Raw genomic sequence first — 20,959 nt, forward strand, 5'->3', positions numbered from 1 at the left:
TAAATTGGTTTCGCTTGAAAATGTGTCATCGGTCTTTGAATTTCACCTCCAGGTTCCTCCCACGTTAAGTGTGCCAGTCACCTTTCTATGAGTTCGAGTGGCCGTGCCAGATTCCAGATGAGATGAGTAAGGCCAGAAGGAGAAGTGATTTCCTGTGAGTTTCTCACACAGGCAACAAGTTTATCTACTATTCAATGGGTGGACGCTTAGATTGGTTTAAACTTTTTGCTTTTATAAGTAATGCTGTGATCATCTTCCTTATAGCTTAATCACTGTATGCATGCTTAATTATTTCCTTAAGATAAATTCCCAGAAATGAAATTACTAGGGCAAAAAACATTTTTTAAAAAAACTTTAGCCAGGCACAGTGGCACACACCTGTAAACTCAGTGGCTCAGGAGGTTGAGGCAGGAGGATTGCAAGTTCAAAGCCAGCCTCAGCAACAGTGAGGCACTAAGCAACTCAGTGAGACTCTCTCTCTAAATAAAATACAAAAAATGGCAGGGGATGTGGCTCAGTGGTTGAGTGCCTCTGAGTTCAATCCCTGGTACCAAAACTTTGGACATGTCCCCAAATTTCCTTATAAAAGTGAACATGAATTTATCCTCAAGGAGCTGAAGATGAGAATTCCCACTTCCCTACACCTTAGGGATGCCTGGCCTGGCCTTTAGACCCCACCACCACCATGTACTGGATCTGAAGCTCCCTCTTAGTCTACTGCGGGTCATTCTTTCTGCCCACAGTTAATGTCTTCACTCCCCCACAGGGAAGCTTTTACTCAAACCACATCAAGAACAAAGTCCATCCTCCTCCCAGAGTGACTCAGCCAGTGTCCAGGATAGCAGGTCACATCCTGCTCACTTCCATGTTGGCATTAGTATTGGGATTTTTATTAACTAGCCCTTTCTCCCCTGTACATTCTTCCTGATCCAGCTTTTCCCACATGGGCTTTCACAATCAGTATACTAACATATTTTTTAGTGCATGTTCATGCATTTGTTCTTAGACTGTTTATTCTCTGGGGGAATAGAGCATAATGGTTAAAAAGCACATACTAGAGCCAGACTGTGCCACTTACTAATCATGTCCATAAGCAAGTTCCTAAACCTCTCTGAGACTTCATCCTTATCCACAGGATGTTAACAGTATCTATACTTCAAGGAGTTGCTCTGAGTATTAAGTGAATTAATATATAGAAAGTGATCAGAACAATGCCTGGCATATAGGAAGCTTTCTGTAAGCATCATGAGGTATGGTTATTACTAAGGAAAAGGATCATAACTCCTTCTTGGCATGTTCTCAGATGATTGTGGTAGTGATGACACCACACTTCACCTGTGCATGAAGAAATTCCATACATTCAACACATATGTGGACATTCAACATATATTTAGCTCCCCAACGAAGACCATGACCTTCACTCTTACATACTTCTCCAGTAGGCTTTCCTCTCAGGAGAAATTCTTGCTTACCCTTGAGTAAGGACTCCACAGGCTTTCAGGGACCTTCCAGATGACCAGGCCTCAATGGGTGTCCCACCCCAGCTGGAGGAGATCAGTCCAATGGGATATTGCAGAGTGTCATACAGGTAACGCCCAAAGAGCCAGCACACTGCCGACATGTATGTGAAATATCCCTGGCCTAAGTTTTCTGTCCAGAGAAACAGTTAAAGAAAAAGAGTCAGGAAAGAAGTGGATACATATGAACTATAGCTATTAGAGGGGTCTAGGTAAGAAGGGTGAGTTTGGATCATCCCTTCTGTACCTTTCTAGGACATTGAAAGTAAGATAAGTTTGAGAGGGAATGAGAAGATATAGCAGCAAGACTAAGCATCTCTCAAATCTTCCCTAAGGAGAATCTTATCCAAAGGGAAAACTACAGCCTTAGTGATAGTTTTCTTTCATCTGTCTTCAGTTTTTTTTTTTTTTCAGTTGCTCAAAATGCTTTTTCCCATAATGAGGAAATAGTGCTCTCAGCCTGGAACAGAGGCAAATAATTATTTTGCTCTCAATCTGAGTATAAATAATTCACTTACATAATCAGGGAGCTAAGATTCTCTAGCCAGGCAAACAGGTCTGCCCATTTTTCCTGCATCCCCTCAGGTTCCTCAAAATAGTAATACTCTTCCTCAGTAGTTAAATGGCACAAAGACCCTTGGGTTCCTATACTATCCTCTCTCTGCCTTCGCTCTTATCTGGCCACTCATTTCTACTTTTCTCTGTGGAAGGGAAAAGCAAAGATGCGGTAGGTAGAAAAGAAATGTGTATTTTTTTCTGGGTGGTTTTTATAGCTATGGTAATTAAGACATGGACACATAAGTGATGAGAAGTCTGACCAAAAGGGAAAGCAAGAGAAACAAAAACCAGTACTTAAATTTTCAGCAATCTAACTCATTTGTCCAACACAGACCAGAGTGAACAATTTCCATGTTATAAGAAAGCTGACAAAGAGGGGCACATGCATGCATACCCAGCTGACAGAATCAATTCAACCCAAAGTTATTAAAGACCTCCTGGTTTGGCCCTCTGAAAGATACAAACTCAACACAGTATTAATGCTGGAACTCCAAAAGTCAATAGTAGAATAGTAGAAATTCAAATCAATTAAAATTGATTGAGTACCTACTATGTGTTAGGAACTACTAGATGGTTGGGATACAGCAAGGAAAGAGATCTGAAGAGACTTCTCTTCTTAGGTTTGCAGTTTACAGAATAAGACGAGTATTCCACTGAATAAAATACAAGGCAAAATACATTAAGTGCCTCAAAAGATACAAATAAGTATTAAGGAATTTTAGTACCAAATAAAAAATGTTAAATGAAAGGCAGATCATAAAAAGCCTAATAAAGACTCACCACCTCCCTTGTGCTTCCATAATCCCAATACCTAGCTCTATCACTGTACTTCACTACAATAACCAACTCAGGGTTTCCCTTACCCACTACACCATTAGCCACCTGAAGGCAGGGCTTCAACTTCCTCACATCTGTATCATCAAAGTCTAGGACATAATAAAGAGTCAGTAACCATGTATTGGCTGTGGTAGCTGGTTTAAGGTGGATCACTGGTTGGTAAGTAGAGGATAACAGTAAGTAGGAGACCTAAAGGGAGTTGAGAGCCTTGAAGGATAGACAGAAATTTAATAAGCAGAGCTATGATTCTAGGCAGGAGGGAAAAAATCTGTTAAAAGGCATGTGTAATAGGAAATAGTCTGAAAGCATTTGACTGAAGCACAGATTTAAAAAGGAGAATAGTGAAGGTAAGTCTGGAGGGGATGCTGGAACTACATCTTGAAGTAAAGAAAATTGAAAGCAACTAGAAAATGAGAGTGTATGGCAAGCAGATTTGAATGCCAAATATGTGCACAGCCTGATCTCTGCAACCTGCAAATATGTACCCACCCATGGCTAAAGGACTTTGTAGATGTGATTAGGGTTAAGGAGATTGAGACAGGGAGAGTGTTCTGGATCAACCAGTTGGGTCAAATCTAATTACCTGAGTCCTTAAAGTCAGAGAACTCTTTCCTAGGTGCAGCCAGAGCAATGTGCCATCAGAAGAGGAAGAAGAGATTCTAAATGTGGGAGAAACTTGACCCACTATGCTCTTCCCCTGAGATGCATATTGCCTCTTTCAGGTTGTTACTGAAATGTCACCTTTCTCAACTGGGACTTCCCTGGTCACCCTAAATTGCAGGCACTACCCCAACCCAACTTAACCTTCCCTACCCATCCTTCCATATGGCCTCCTTTCCCTGGGATATTTTGTTGATTTACTTTTGTCTCACTAGCACACATAATCATCTAACCTATCCCATGATATCCAAATTTATTCAGTCTCTGAGCTCAGAGAGCAAGAGGAAATTCAAATAGCAAGGTGTTATAATTGTCCAAATCTGATTGATTCCTGAGTTTTAGATAATACATAATAAGAGTTCATAGAGCAAAAAGTCATCCAAAAATTAACCTGAATCAGTTCTGTTCCAGAGCTCTTATAGGGGGAGTTCAGACAGCATGAGACAGAGTATGTGATTTACTAAGTATTCATTTTCCATATCCCTTCACACTACAACCCAAGTACCATAAGATTAGGTGTTTTTGCCTTTTATTGACCACTACATCCACAGTAATTAGAACAATGCCTCACCCATAGGGGCAACTCAGATATTTGCTGAATACATTGATTCTTGAAAATGTAGGAAAAACTGAGGTCACCAAGGTAAAGCATATACAGGCAGAAAAGAAAGGGACCTAGGAAGAACACAGGAACCATATTTGAAGGAAGGTATTAGAAAAGCAATGAACAGGGAGGGAGATGACAGAGGTGATATAGAAAAAGGAAGTACCATGCAAGCTAGGAGGAACATGCATTGTCTAGCAGGGGTGGTCCACAGAGGTCTATGGAGTTCAGAAAGAGAAGAGTAGTAACCTTGAGGTGAACAAATTGTTGAGGTGGAAGCAGAAACCAGATTATAAAGGACCCATGGCAAGGTCGTGAAAAGGATGAAAACAAAAGATGTTCTAGAAAGGTATAACAAAGCAAAGGAGAGAGATGAGGCTTCATGAGAAAGATGTTTGTTATGTTCAACTTTCTTTGTTACAATAAAAGGTTACACTCTATGAGCAGGGATGTGTCTGTCTTAGTCACTGCTGTGTCCTTGGGAGCTAGCACAGAGCTTGACACTGAGGAGGCATGAAATAAAAGATTCTGTGATGAATGGACAGTGGGGACGAGAACTGAGCCTAGAGATAAGAGAAGGCCCTAGAAGAAGTAAGAGCCATCAGAATTAGCCCTGAAGGGACACCAGTCAGTTGTCCTCAAACACAGAAAAGAAAGAAGAAAGAGAAGAGAATACAGAGGGTCAAGGCAATAGAGAGAGATACTAGCACAGCTCATGCTGAATAGCCTCAATATTTTCACCAAAGTTGAAGGAAGAGTCTTTTCTTCATCATGAGGGGGAAGGTTTATTGGAGCCTTGGGAAAACACATGTGAATCAGTGACCATCAGGAATAGGATGAAGAATCAAGAACAAATAAGTAAAAGGATAACTCAGTAATAATAGATAAGAACCAAATTGGGCTTACAGATTATAAGTGGGGCTTCCACGTACAGTGCTGACCCATCATTTAATAGACAGTAAATGCTGAAGTGCTTTCACGTACCGGAGGTGGGCTTAGACCATGACAAGTCCACCGCATCAAGGTCCTCCAGCTCCTGCTCTGCCTGAACGAGCGAGACAGAGAGGATGCGAACAGACTCATAGGCAGCAGTATTGGACAGCTCCCTTGTAGCATTAAATATCTAAAAGAGAAAGTGAAATGTCATTTAACCTAGTGGGTGGTGAACTGGCCTGCAGCCTCTTAGGAAATACTTCCAACCCACTGAGTTTCTTCTGAGTCTTCAATACACTGAGATTAAACAAAATAACCAAAACTGGTAATGAGATGGACTGAACCACTTTGACTAAAAGAGACCATGATGAATCGTGTTCCAAAGAGGATTTGCATATAACAAACCCTGTGATCTTAGGAAGCAGGTCTATGATAGACAAAAGGAGGTATGCAATGCTTTAGGCTAAAGAATATTGACTATCAAGTAGAGACCACTGTGATATCTTGAAACTAAACTGATAGTGCAAAGCCATGGCAAGTAACTTATTTTTAAAAATGGTGCTTGGAGAGCCTATGTGGAGCCAAAAAGGCCACGGGGAAGTAGATTCATATAACCCAAAAAAAGTGTATTCAAAAGAAACACACCTAGGAAATGATAGCTAAAACATACTGGACCCAATCTCACAGTGCTTACTTTCTCATCTTGTCCTGCTAAATCACCAGAGGAAAGCATGGGTGCATGGCAACCTGAAAGGCGGTGTTCAGGGTAACAATTTGGAACAGTCCCAAGAATTTAAACAAAGAAGAAGGTGGTCCAAAGATATATCAGGTTCTCCTAAATCATTTATGAATCCTCATCAGTTACCAAGAATATGACAGGAGTGGCTTAGGGCTTTTCTGGACAAGAATATTTGCACTATATTGAGTAGTTTATTCATTAGTCCTATTAAACCCTATTCTTCTATGAGGTACACATGCCATTTCCTTAAATCCTGATTTTTTTTAGTTAAGGTTTTCCTTTATTTTAAAAAGAACAGATCGGCAATATCTTGCTTTGCTTTTTTAGTTATGTATTTTCTTCTGAGTCTTCCTCATCCCCCTGGACCAGTCCTGCTTCTCCCAAAACAAAGAGTCAAAGGAGTGTGAGGAAGCCCAGTTACCATTAGCCCCAGGGAACAGGCGCTCCAGCTGAGTCTGGATGGCCACAGCAAGGAGCACAGAAGGCTGGGACACTTTCCATTGGCCTCCAGCCACAGAGTGTGCAGCTGGCTCACTCTCCCTCCCACCCACCATGGAGAATACAGCTGGCCCTCCAGCCCACAGTGGAAAAGAAGTGATGGAGCAGCCAGGGTGCCCCCACGGAGAATTTCATTGAAATGTGCTGCCCCTAGAATCGTCTTTTGACTTGCCACTGAGCCTGCTGTGGCCAGTGAGATGGCCAGAAGCAAGTCAAATGGCTCTTTGGGTCACGGTGGAAACCCTGGCCTGAAATGCCTTCTGAGTAGCAGCAGCTCCAGCCTGTCCAGGTTACTGGTCTTTCCACTTTCAGGACAGATTATACATGGTCTCAGGAAAATTCCACAGGAAATCCAAGCCTGTTCCTTCAGGATCCTGCCTGGCAAGGTTAATGTGAAATAAACATTCAAGAGTAAAAACAAGCTAATGCACTCACAGTACATTCTGGCAGGGAAATTATTTTTCAGAAGCAAGTACCTGTAAAAAAGTCGCCTCCCTTGAAATTCAGTTCTGCACTAAGCACGAAGGATCATATGTTGCTTCCATGGAAACAGTGGATGAAACTGCTTTCATCCTCTCCACCCACACTAGCTTCCGCACTGACTGGGAACTCAAGCGCCTCATGGCAATGAGATGCCAGCTTGAGGAGGCAGCATGGGAGAACATGCTACTTGTCTTTTAGACTCGTTGCTAACGATTAGTGTACTGCCAGGCCAACGGAGTCAGAGTGACTGGCATTCTCCTGTATTGTTACCAGCATATGGAACTGGATCCAAAACACTGCCTGGAAAACTTCCATTTTCAAACTCACACTTTTGTATTATTTCAAGCCAGAACTTGAAAACTACAGAAAGTGTTAACAAAAATGGGGGTGGGGAAAATTTTCCTGCTATAGCCGATGACAATCACTTCTGAAACTGGTAGCCTTTCCCAATATTACTAGGCCTTTTTGATGGAAGCATTTCCTCAGGGATATTGGCAGCTAACTTAGGAATAAAGAGATTTCAGGAAGATTTTCATTTAAATGACACTTGGTTTCCCTGCTGATGAAAGGGGAAACCTTACTCCATCTGCTGAGATCAGATTTCATCTCATCAAACACCTCAGTGTAATTATTTTTCTACCAAGTATTTAAATGAGGATGTAAATGAAGATCAAGGTATTTGAAGTCATTAACGCTGCTGAGGCTGAGGGAGAGCACTGCTGCCTCTCCAGGGACCAGACCGTTCGCCATCAAAGCAGCTGCTCACCGGTGTTCATTTTGTAACCTTTATACCACATTCTTGAATTAATGAAGACGCGTCAAGAATCTATTTCCTCAGAGAATCTTGGCATGGGGTCTGCATGTGGGAGCAAGGCATGCATGTGAGAGCATGCATACGTGAATGTGTATGTGCACACACATGAATGCACATGAAGGACAGAGAAAATTACTGACTTAAAAGAATTTGAAGATTCTGTAAGTTACTTTATATTCTACTACAGCATAGTATAGTAATCCTAAAGTTGACATAATAACTATAAAGAAGCCAGTTATCAAAACTCCTATGAATCTTTTATTGAGATATGATACCAGCCCTTCCCTTCTGGATTTTAATTTCTCTACTGGTAAAGTAAAAATATGGGGAGTGCCAAGCTATGGAGAAATGGGTTTCCTGTCTGACAATGGCCATCTTTTTCTAAACCTAACAAGAAATAGCCAAGTCTTAAGACCTACCCTGACTTAGGAGGCAACAGATGAACATTTAGATTTTTCTCCATTTATAAACATCTCACTCAGTGTTATAAATAACATTCAATTTTAAAATTCCACTTTACCCTAACAACAAGATGGGCATACAATCTGCCATTTCCTTCTTTGAATGTGAAAAGTGTATGTTATAGTGAGAATTTTACCTCCTCAGAAAAGTCACATGGGAGGGAGGAAAAGATACGCAGTGTCTGATGCAAGCTTGAGTGCATGCATGTGGCGGGGAGGTCTATAGGGGGAAAAGAAGCAAAAGGAATAAAGGGGAATCATGTCTCCTTCTAATCAAAATATAAGATTCTACAGACTGTTAAGAGACTAGAAAACTTGGCTTTCAATACCATCAGCACCTAAAATTCTGTCTTGCAAACCAAGTGCATGGTTTAAAATAAAAAATTTACACTTGGATATTTCAAATGGAATCTTTTTTCTGTTCCCCTACATCTCAGAGCTCACAGCCCTAGCTTAGTACAGAATATGCTTAAGAGTAAATTCTAGGCAGAAAGAATGTGTTTACTCCTAACAATCAAGATCTCATTTAGCTTGACAGAAATTGGGATGGGATTCCTTGGCATAGGCTGCTATTGAGAAAGTGACTATATAGATACAAACAGATCTGGTCCATGCCTTTCTGTGCAAACATGGAACTGTAATTAGAGCATTAAGGAAATTACTGTTTTCCTCAGTGAGTTAACAGCAATTCCTCTATACAAAATCATGCTTTCTATCAAGAAATAAAACTTCAATTTTATGTCCATTCAACTAAACTAAAAGAGTCCAAAGTTCAGCATAATGAGCATTTCGATTCAAAGTTTTCCATATATTTAAGTAAGGCAAGGAGTAAGAAAAATAAAATATTTTTTAGGAAAATATAAATATGAGAATTTAGAGTCTAAATTAGAAAACTAATGATGATATAAAGTAGATATGTCCAGAGCGAGATCTTTTCTAGTAGCATTATTTAGTAATAGGTTTAAAAAAAAAAAGCCATGGAAGAAGAAACTATAAAGAATAGTAACTAGAGAAGCAAAATAAGAAATTCTAATCTGAAAGGATTCATATAAAAAAATTTAAAGAGAAGTGAATTGAGATCATGATCTAATTATAGAGATTTTTAAACCTCAAATTTAAATATTTCTCAAAGATGTGAAAGTGGATAATGAAGGAAGCAAAAAAATAAAATAAAAATCAACTGGAAAAACAACTTCAGATTTGGAGAAAGAGCTAGGGAAAACAGTAACATTTCCAAGTTCTAAATCCATTAAAGCAAACAAAGTATAGAAACATATTAGTGCCAATCAATTACTGCCAATCTAATCAGTGACTTAACTATTAAGGTTGTTAAATTAATTAACACATGAAAGCACTTAGAACAGATCTTGGCACATGGTAAATACTTAATAGAAACAGCCTTCCTTCTCATGTTGTACCCTTCTCTTACTTCTTTGTCTTTATCATCAACATTATTTATTATTGCAGAGACTCTGAACCATTACCTGTAACACAGTCATTTGCATATTACTCTGCCCACTGCAAAGCCAGACATCTCCAAATAAGATATCATGGACTTTTGAGGTAATATTTCTTGTCCCAGAATTCTGTTGTGCCATCAATTCAAAAGGTCCACCAGGCTTCATAGGATCCAGTACCACCATCCAAGTATTAGAGGGCGCTGAAATAACAACAGGTCTCCAAGGAATTAATCAATCACTTAAAATGAAATTAAAGCCCAATTATACTCATTTATAGCTGTTCCCAGCCTCTGTGATAAACTGTATTCAAAACTATAAAGATTGGCCATATTTCAGAAAAAGGGATGGAACTGACAAGAAAAGCAGCATTTTTATCCTTAATCTGTACCAATCCCTTCTTATTTTTAACTGAAGCATTTACAAGAAAAATAAGTTGCCCAGTTATAATCCTAAATGAGGACAGACAAAAATACACACAGATTAAAATTCAAGGGAATTTACTAAAAAAAAAAAAACAAAAAAACAGAAATTCTTGTTACACTATCCAACTGTCAATATTAACATAATCTAATCATCTCTCTACACCCAAACTAACTTCAATCAAATGTGAGCACAGAAAAATCACTTATAATCTGAAACTTCCCCTGAAAGTGCAATCACCCTTGTTATGAACCTCCACCTCCTCTCATGTTCCTAACAAGAATAAATACCACCAGTAGTTAAGGAGCATAAAGAAATTGATGCATCAAAAATCAGTGGGACAAAAATAGGAGACCAATAGAGTAGAGGAAGGGAATTGAGATGACAGGAGGAGGGAAGGGCATGGAATGAAATCTACCAAACTATGCTGTGTCCATGTATGAATTTACCACAATGAATTTTATATATGTGTAACATAATATACATATATATAATATATATGTATGTATTACATATATAACAGATATATACACATATATGATATAGCTATATAATTATAATGCATTAATTAAAACAACAATAATAATAATATAAGAGAGATCAATAGAATAGATCAAAGAGGGAAAGGGAAGACACTGTGAAAAAGATCAAATCATGTTACACGCAAATATGATGAATCCAATATTATGTATAATTACAAGGCACCAAGAAGAAAGCAGTAGAAGACACACAAATTAACCTATGGAAAAATATTTTGATTTGTCCAATTAAATATTTTCAGAGTCCTTCACAAGACTTAATATGTTTGGACTCAATTAGGAAACTGAGAAGCTATCTAAAACCCTATTTCAGACATTCATAGCCTTTTCCTTAGAAACACCCCATCACCACCATCTTCCTACTTCTAAAACACACTGCAGGGGTCACCACTGCCAACATCATACTCAGAGACTTAGGAAAATACCTTCAAAATAACAAAATTATGCCTAAAAGGATGAAGCAATGAGCAAAGTTGAAGAAATCAGAGTAGAAAAACAGAGAAATGAACAATTTAAAATAAATATTTTTTCAAAGTATATGAACTGACTTATAATTCAGATCAATGTTAATGTGAAGGAAAAGAATGGTAAAAACTGGAAACAGCATGCTGAAGTTATTATACCCAACCCATGAGAAATAATAATTATAAAAATATCATCCAAGTACCTACTATGTGCTACACACTGTGCAGTTCTTTCTAATCAGCAAAAACTAAGCAGACACACAAGGTGCCCACATGCATATAAGGAGATTAGCAAAATCCTAAATCATAAAGGATGACTTTCCTGGAGGAAATGTCCAAAAACCCTCGAGGTATCAGTGAAAGGATGCATATTTGCTCCTCTGGAAAGCATAATCCACTGAGCTTGCAACTGCCATCTCTAGGAGGTCAATTAAGCCCGGAACCAAATGTTCACAATTGTTTTTCTATCACCAATAGCGAGACATCAAAATATTAAATGTATAAGTCACCTAAACCAGAAAAATCACTGTTTTGGAAACAGTGGGCAGCTAGTACAGATTGTGTCGCACAGGTGTGATATGCTCCGTATGGCTTACACTTCTGAGCAGGCAGACGCTCCAATCTGTCCTAATAGTCTTGCCAAGGTCTTTCCAGGCTTCCTGTACTGACATATCTCACTAAAGCTCTGTCCTTCTGCCACCAACATTACTCACATAAGGTGATGGGGTCACCCCCAGAAAATCCAGGATAGGACTATTTCTTAGCCTTTCACTACTATACAACATATTCCTAGTTACTGCTGTTAATTAGGGATTTACCCTTGACCTCAATCCAGGCTACATGGCAGGTGAAGAAAACTACCCTTACCAGAACTTCTGGAAAGTTTTACTGCCCAAGAATAAAAAGACCAGAAGGGAGTGGGAATATGAATAATTTGAGTAAAACATGGCAATTTCAATCTAATACAGCTGGAAGGTGGGCTCCCTGTGGAGCCTAGAGCCTCAGGTCTTAACCTGCTTTTGACATCTTCAAAGACCCCAGAAGACTTCCTTCTATGTAAAAGCCAAAGAGTTTCAAAGGAGAGCTGACTGGTCCTTGGATTATCAGGTCAATACTGGATGACCAAAGGCCAGTGAAGTTCAGTTAAGAGGTTTTAGAAGCTCTGCTGACCATCAAGCCCACCACTTTGAGTACAAATAATAAAATTATGCCACTGACCACAAAGAGTTCGCCATCACTACATGCCAAGTTCACCATCCAGCTGGTTTTCTGCTGATCCTGATAAGATTTCTGAGCCTTAGTTGGTCTGGTTCCTCCGTCAGGATCCAAACACTTGCTATCTTGTTATGCCTTTTACCAATCCTGGCCCAGGTGTCTGTAAATTCTCATTTTTGTTTCAAATCTCTGTTCCTTTACATTCTTTCTTCTACCACCTAGGAAGATTAATTTCCTTTCTTCATTATACAGCTACTTAAGAGTGCTTACCATAAGCCTGGCACTCCATCAAGTAAATGTCAGAAAATAAACCCCAGTCCTGGGTTACACTGATGAGAAAGCCATGCAATTTGACTAGGGCTTTATGTTTTCATGTGTAACAGCATATTTTGTGGCCTATTTCTTACTGTTGCTCTTCATATTCCAGCCAAGGACATAAGTAAAAAACTATGTAATCTCCATCTTCTCTCCATCTCCCCAATTAATTGCAACTTCAAAATGAGAACAGCAAACAAAGGAAAAAAATGAAAATAATTTGCTCAGAGACATGATTAGTCATAAAGTGCTCTCTTGCTTTTTCTTTTTGCTATTCACATCAGATGTTAATTATTTTGGAGGTTATTGTGCCAAAATCTCGGATGCCAAAAAAGAGAAAAGAAAAATTATCCATGACCTTTGCCTTCCCAAGAGGAAAAACATAGAGCTGAAAGAAGCAGCCCTATACACTGCTCCTCACAGAATCCTGGATTTTCACCAACTACAAAGTGGTTCAGTGGCTTGAAGGTGAAGGTTTATTGCCTAAACCATCCCTTATTACTTTTCTTTCAATAAAATTGCTCATGCAAGTTACTTCAGCTACAGCATGGCTGTGAAAGACACCCCTTAGGGTGACCTCCAAAGTCACAGACTTATATTATCCCCTCCCTTCAAGAGCAAAAAGAATCTGTGATTTTCTTCCAACCAAAAGAAAACAGTAAAGATGAGATGTCACTCTTGTGATTAGGCTATGTTATATGGAAAAGGTAAAGGGAGTTTACAGATGTAATTAAAGTCCCTAATCAGTTAACTTTCAGTGAATAAAAGGGGAGATTATCCTGGGTAGGCCTGACTTACCAAAGTGGGCCTTTTAATAGAGGGTTCAGAGGTCAGATTTGAAGCCACAGAGATGCTGCCATGAAGTCTGCCCCTCAAGGAAATTAATTCTGCCAGCAACCTTAGGGGGATTGCACCTGGATCACTCAACAGTCACACCTCCAGCTAAGAACACAGCCTGATCTTGACTTCAGCCTGGTGAGAACTGAGCTGAAAACAGCTCCACCATGGCCAGGCCATGGACATACAGAAATTGTGAGAGAGTGAAGGTGTGTTATTTTAAAAGCACCTAAGTCCATGGTAATTTATTATGTAATGTAAAAAACTAGTATGCATGCTACCACTGCAAGCAGTGCAAGCAGGGGTGGGGAGAGGTTTTGGATTTTTGTGTGTTTCTCTTGCATACTTTTTTTTTTTTTTTTTTTTTTTTTTTTTTTTTTTTTTTTTTTTTTTTTGTGGTGCTGGGGATTGAACCCAGGATCTTGTGCATGCAAGGTTTTTTGTGTTTCTCTAAGAGGAGATTAATCTGTTTTCCTCAATCATGATGACAAATACAGACACCCTCATTTGACCATCCGCATATACACATGCCTGCGCGCACGCACGCGCACACACACACACACACACACCCACACACACACACACACACACCCTGCTAGGTTTGTTAAAATGAGATGATACCTATTCTCCCCAGCTTTATTCCTTCTGTCTGCATTACTTGACAACAAGGTTTGAACAGACCCAGTAAGTGACCACATTTGTATCATCCTTCAGGTATTTATTTTCCCAATGCTTAAGTGTCAGTCTGCTGGACAAAAACCTACATGTTGTTAAACTCCACTATGTTTTGGGTCCCTAGAGGATTACAGGTAACAAGTAGACCAAGTGGGATATTGAGATAGTCTGACAGAAAATCCCAGAGTCCTCATCAAAATTTAAAAGAGAATCCAACTGTTCAATATCCCCTGGAGTGTCTCTTTTGAGGGGCATTTTTTGTCTGCACTATGAATTTTCTTACATGTCTACCTTCCTTATTCCAAATAACGTTTTATTCATTTTTCTTCATGGGCAGAACAGAGAAAGATGCCCACAGAAGTAGGTTTTCTGACCTCCATAAACTAAAATACCTTTATTCTCTACCAAGTAAATGTGGGAATTCTGATAAATTGATCTACCACTACCGCCAATAACATCAGCCCCTTTTCCTGTGAAAGTATCAACAGTCCATGAATCACTTGATTACCTTAAGTCTGTTGGTTATTTTAATTCCAAAGAACATCACTTTACAGTGAGGCAACTGGAGCATTATTTGAGCCTAAACCACTAAAAATGAAAGGACAACATGAGAGAATGAGCTTCTGAGAGGTGGGCACTGTTTTCATCCTTCTTTATATTTTCCTTTAATTTCTGTGACAGTGTTTTATATGCACTACGCCCTTGATAGATGTTTATAGAATTGAACTTAAGATGAATTAGCAGGTTTGCAATCACTATAAATAAAAAAGGAAGTTCTTCTCTGAATGATTTACATTTGATGCCTTCCCATCACCTCCTACCCTCCAGCTTCATCTCTGCCCACCTCAGATATTAACCCTGAATCAGTCAAGAGGGGGTAAAAACTCTAAAAATAACACTAAGAACAATCTTTAAAACTGAAATGCTATATAATATCATGTGCTCTCTTTATCTATCTACAGTATTATGCAGTCTCTGTCTCTTGGATATTTATTGGTAACATTATTAGCACCAATAAAACCCCATTTCTTATTTTTAAACCATAGAAAATTTCTATAATCGATGTCATTTACTGAGAGGGCCACTTTTTGCACACAAAGCTGCTCATTTCTAAGAGGAACACAGCACAAACAGAAAGCACTAGTTCTGGGATTCTTCATTTTCAGCATATCCTGTGTCACCAGTAGCATTTAGATCAACAGACAACCATGCCTCAATCAGCTTCAGTTTCCCTTTCAGGTCTCTTAATTCTACCCAACAACAATCTTACCTTAAAAAGTCTTAAAAATCCAAGAGTTAGAAGTTCTTACCTTGCATCTATGCCTGGCATGCAGTATTTTCAAATGCTTGCTGAATGAAAATTTGCTGGAATATGAAAACAACATCACTGGGTCTGGAAGACTCTGGATTAGATCATCAGTTCTGTACTCTGACAAAACTAACAAGGCCATCCTTGTTTTTAGGGGCCAGGAAAATTTCCACCAGCTTCCTTGTCACATGTATATTCTAATTGCTGAAAACCACCAATTCGTATGTTAACTCCAACACCCTCCTCCCCCAGTAGTCTCTTACTTGCCTCACTGTCACTTCCACATTCCCAAGCTCTAGGGCTACCTCGTATGACCCAGCCCTGAGCACACCATTCTGCTTCTGGCAACTTCTAGATTTGCCTCATCTACACTATCTTCTATATCTTCATCTCGTCTAGAAAGAGATCCCTTTATGATATCTCCCTGCTCATGAAAGCTGCTAGTTCTCATCTTTTTGACCATCAATCCTCATGGCTACTCTTTTGGGTCAAGCCCTCATCTTGTATTGGCTGGATAATATAATAACATGCTAACAAGTCCCACCACTGCTACCTATCTTACTGCTCTCCAATCCACTTTCCACAGTACTTTCAAGGGGATCTTTCTAACATACCAATTTGATCAGGTTATTGTGCTACTTAAAATGGATTGATCCAAAATAGAGAATCTACTAATTAGTCAAGACAAACAAGCCTCCTTACCTCCCCACCTCACCTTCCCAACCTCACCTCCTACCTACCTTACCTACCTGCTTGGCACTTCTCCAATGACTCACCTCCACTCATGCCTCCATGCTTTTGCCCCAACTTCTCCCTCTTTCTGGTCTTTCCTACCCATCTTTCAAGACTAGCCTCAGAACAAGTTCTTTATCCCTACTACCATAAACATTTCCATACATTATGTCCTTCCTCATTGTGGTACTTATCACACATTATTTTCCTGTCTCCCCTAAATACATGAAGAGGGTTTCATTAAGGGAGAAGGCATATCTGTTTTGCTCATCACTTTATCACCAATACTCAGCACAGTATGTGGCACACAGTGGACACTAAATAAATAGTTGAGTGCCAACTAAATAATAATAGTAGTAGTAGTAACAATAACAAAAATGATTGATAAAACTTATTCAGTACTTATGTGTCAGGCACTGTTCTAAGTACTTTATATATGTTAGTTCATTTCATCCTTAAAATAATCCAGTAAGTATTATGACTATCTCCATTTCACATTTAAAGAAACCAAGACACAGATTTTTAATAACATCTCGTTAAATGACAACAGTCAAAACCAAACCCAGTAAATTCCAGAGCCAAAGTTCTTAACCACACCTCTATAGTGCCAGAGTTAATGTTTTTCTTCTATATTCCATGATAGTCCTATATACATCTTTGTCATAACATTCATCACAGCACTATATGACTTGGTATCAATTTGTATTGTTCCACAAGCTCTTCACAGAGACTTTGAGCCTTATTCTTCTCTGTATTCTCAGTTCCTACCACATAGTAAATACTCAAATAACACTGATGAAAGGATGAATGGATAGATGGATGGATGGATGGATGGATGGAAAGACTGATAGATAGATGACCTGGGGGGCAGGAGCATAAGCATTAATTTTCAGATAATCCAGCAGGTGGCAGAAGAAGACAATAGCTGAACAGAAGACAAGCTGCCTTACCTTTCACATGGGTCACTTTCTTCATAATGGTTTCTTGACCTTGGTACAAGGTCACTGTCACCATGGCTTCAGGTATACCAAAGCCCCAGATCACTGCTCCTGCAGGCTCCTTCTGCAGCACCATGTAATTATCAATGTATGAAGCAAAGCGAAAACCAATACCTAAAAAATCCAGCAGACAGGTACATTATCTGGGAGATTCAGCACCAATTACATCTGGTGAAACAGCAAAGAAAATACAGTCTATACCAAAGAATTCGAGTATATTCAAACCTTTTAATCTTCTAAAACGAGATCTTAAGTAAGTTAAGTAACTAGATCTTAATTAAGTAAGTGATAAAACAAGAACAGTTTCCAACAATACACATCATAATACATGATGACCTCTAAGGAAACCAGTGTACCACAGCCTCTTTTCCTTCTCTCCCCTTCAGAGTTCTTGTTGATCTTCCTTTGCTCTCAGACTAGGCCCTAATACTTGACTACCTTCTCCCCCCAGATCACTAAAATGCTCCTTTCAATGTACCTCACAGATGATGTTTATAAGAAAAATAAACCACTTCTTTCCCTGACTTTCCATTACTACACCTACCCCCTAGTAGCTGGGAATAAAGAAGCAGTCCTGTCTCCAACACAGCTTCTCTAATACCCCACACACACACCTTTTATCTCTTACCAATGTTAATTTCCTTCAAATAATTTCCCTTATTATGGTTTTTTGACAACCCAGTACTGTATTTATGAATATTTTTGAAAAGTCTGCTTCTTTTTCAGGTAAATTCAGATAAATCAAAACACAAAAATAAGGTTAGTGAGAGACAAAAGGTCAAAGTGTCTAAAGAAAGGTCTTTTGTTATAATTTGCCCATTTCACAACCTAAATTATACAAAAAGAGAAAGCACAATTGAAACTGTGGATTCTATTCTAGAGAGTCTCTAACAAAACTGAATAACTCACTTTAACAAGATCACTTCTATTTTTAACTTCAGCCTATATCAAAGTATTTTTTAATAAAATCCAAATGATCTCAGTGAGTTCCTCATCAAAAATTTTAACATGGAAAATAATAAAACTTATATCCCAATTCATCTGACAAAAAAGACCAAAAAAAAGACCCCAAAAGAAAATAATTTACAAAATTAAATTTAAGGGTTTTAAACAAAAAATGATAGGCAGGAAAAAGAATCAGAATTAACAAAGCTGACATTTTCCTTCCTGGAAGCTACAAATGATGACAGGCCCCTTAGGCTACACTTAATAGCAGTACAGCTAATGGGGTCTCCTACACAACCTTGGTGGCCTATTATACTGCTTTTGGAATAACAGCCCAGTCCCTAAAGTCCTCAGCCAGCACTCATGCTCCCCACCCCCACCCCCACCAGCTAGCTTGATCATGATACCTATGTGACAATCAGATATCACCCAGAAGGCCTAACAGGCTACAAATAACAGCTGCCATAAGCAAAACACTCTAAGAGACCACAACACCCCAGAATTGCATAAGCAGGTTGGCAGCCTGCTGAGGGAAGGGGGAGGCACATGTGTGGGAGGACCCTGTCTTGAGTGGGTACTTCACATGGAACAAAAACCAAAAATCAAAAGCATAAATAAGAGCTAAGTAGAGAGAGGGTAGGAGTAGTGGAATGGAGTGAAGAAAACTGGTTGCTATTTGCATATCTGAGTATGCAGCCAGTAGCCCATAGACTGGGGAAGTACCTTTTCAAGGCAGTCTGTGTTCACCAACATACACTTACTGAACATCTTTGTGCATGGCTATATTATGTTGGGCTAAAGAATTTTAGAGGTAGAAAGCCTCTTTATAATCATGGTATTTAGTGATCAAAAAGTACTGACCAAGAGACTAAGACTCAAATAAATTAAGCAATTTTTAAAAATAACTTGCATATTCATTAATTCAACACATATTTATTGATTGATGCCTACCATGCACCAGGCACTATTTTAAGAATTAGGGATATAACAGTAAAAGAAAAAACTAGATTTAAAAAATCCTTATCAATAAGGAGCTGACATTCTAGTAGGGAGCTTACTATAGCAAGCACAGGGCTAAAGACACTAGATATTAAACTTTGACAACTGGACTCAAATCACAATGTAGTTTATGGGAGGACTCCTAGAAACTAAGTCACCTGATTCCAAAGTTAATATAATTTCCACTTTGCCACAGATAATGATAGTAAATCAAGGAAAAATCATATTCCCTGTCCTTACAAGGTTCAAATTCCAACCTGATTAGAAAGTGGAACATGAAAGACCAAGGAATTGAGCAGTGGACTAAAAAATGAGGGAACAAGACTGGCAATTGCTCTTGTGTCAAACACAATACACATTAAACATTTGATTTTTTTTTTCTTTAATTTCTCCCTTCATTTGGGAGCAGGCGTTAAAAAAAAAAAAAAAAAAAAAAAAACAGGAATGAGTGCTTCAGGGAATAGACAGAAAACCATTACAAATGGACTAACAAAATTAGGTTAGTGGTTACCTCTCATGGGGACCTGGCAGATGCACTGTGGAGGACAACACTGGCTCAATAAAACTCAGTGTTTTAGTTCTCAAATTGAGTGGTGAGTTCATGGGACATTTCATTGATTCATTGTTACACCTCAAATATTACATGATAAACATTGGCAAAAAGGATTAGGTGGTTTAAAGGAAAGACTGCAGAATATAAAACCAAGTAAGAAGGAAGGGAAATTTATAGCATGAATGAATGAATGAAAAATATAGTCAATGGTAGTGAAGGTTATGTAATGATATAATAGAAAGGAGATCAATACTGATACTAAAGATAACCCTTAACAGAAAAAAATTAATAATGGCTGTACTCTTCTGTACTTTCTCCCCAACTTGTGATGGTCCCCAATGGTCACTGAGTGGTGATGTGTCAGGGAAGGACAAGCAGAGCGCTACTAATTAAACTCTAAAAATTATTTGTGGGCAGCTGCCTGTGTGAATCTGAGTATTTTGCAGGTGCTTCAGTAAAGCAGCAGTCATATAATTCTCCCATATCGACTTCCACTTAAAAGAGATCTTTGGGACTCGATCTTTGAGTGGTTTGAAGGAAAAAAGTTCAGCACTATCACTTTACTTTGTATTAGCAGACAGATCCCCTTTTCTGGTCTCTTGCTGTGACCCAGGGTCGCCCAGGGTAGTCAGACAACAGGCTCTGACCTGCGCAATGGCCAATTTGAGTCACTTTCCTCCCCCAACGTATATCATCCCACCACCAATATCTCCAAGCTGCACCAGAAATCAAAGCTAAGCTTTAAATTATTCTGAGAGAGTGAGGGGGTTGTATTTCTTAGCCCTAATAACCACTTAAACGAGTAAAATTTAATTCCCCCAAGGAACCCAGCCTGATGCACAGCCTCCCAAGGGCACCACTGAGGGGGAAGCTGCTGAAATGTTTTGGATGACTCAATCACCTGTTTCCAAATAGTTTCTAACTTAGCTTCGCCCCCTTCCCTATCTCCCCTGAGGGCCTCGGTATGGGCACATTTCAACCTCCCCATTCTGATAAACCCAACTCCTTCCCCTCCTCCACGCAAGTTAAGGACAGTGGGTGGGAGTGGAGAAAGCCAACGGGCTGGGGGTCCGGTCCAGCAAACACCTGCATGCCAGGCTGGGTCGCAGAAAACCGCTCCTGGCCAAGGGCTCGGTCCCCGACCTTGAGGGCCCGCAGATAGGGATCCCAAAGAGAATCGGGACCTCGGAGCCGGCGCAGTCTGAGGGGCAGGGGGCCGATCGAGCCAGGCCGCCTCACCTGCACTTCTGTCGGCCCAAAGGATTAATGGCAGCACCAGCCCGAGTGCAGACCCCGTGACGACCATGCTTGCGAGGGTCGGTCGGCAACCCGCTGGACTAGGGAAGTGCACCACGGAGGGGGAGGGGCGGGGCGGGGAGATGGGCGGGGCGGGG

At 39.5% G+C, this 20,959-nt stretch overlaps 1 protein-coding gene across 1 annotated transcript in view; it reads right to left on the minus strand.

Moving 5' to 3' along the window:
• The window catches only part of SIAE (sialic acid acetylesterase), a 33,471-nt gene extending 12,545 nt beyond the window's left edge, over positions 1-20,926 (minus strand). Inside the window, exons 1-5 of the mRNA XM_079104509.1 lie at positions 20,805-20,926; positions 17,021-17,182; positions 9,589-9,764; positions 5,161-5,299; positions 1,473-1,650 (exon numbers count right to left, since the gene is read on the minus strand). Coding sequence (XP_078960635.1) covers positions 1,473-1,650; positions 5,161-5,299; positions 9,589-9,764; positions 17,021-17,182; positions 20,805-20,871 — 722 coding nt within the window. The 5' untranslated portion in view covers positions 20,872-20,926. The remainder of the gene's footprint in view (positions 1-1,472; positions 1,651-5,160; positions 5,300-9,588; positions 9,765-17,020; positions 17,183-20,804) is intronic.
• Between the last annotated feature and the right edge of the window lie 33 nt (positions 20,927-20,959).

The sequence above is a fragment of the Sciurus vulgaris genome (assembly GCF_902686455.1).
Source record: "Sciurus vulgaris genome assembly, chromosome: 11".
Taxonomy (NCBI): domain Eukaryota; kingdom Metazoa; phylum Chordata; class Mammalia; order Rodentia; family Sciuridae; genus Sciurus; species Sciurus vulgaris.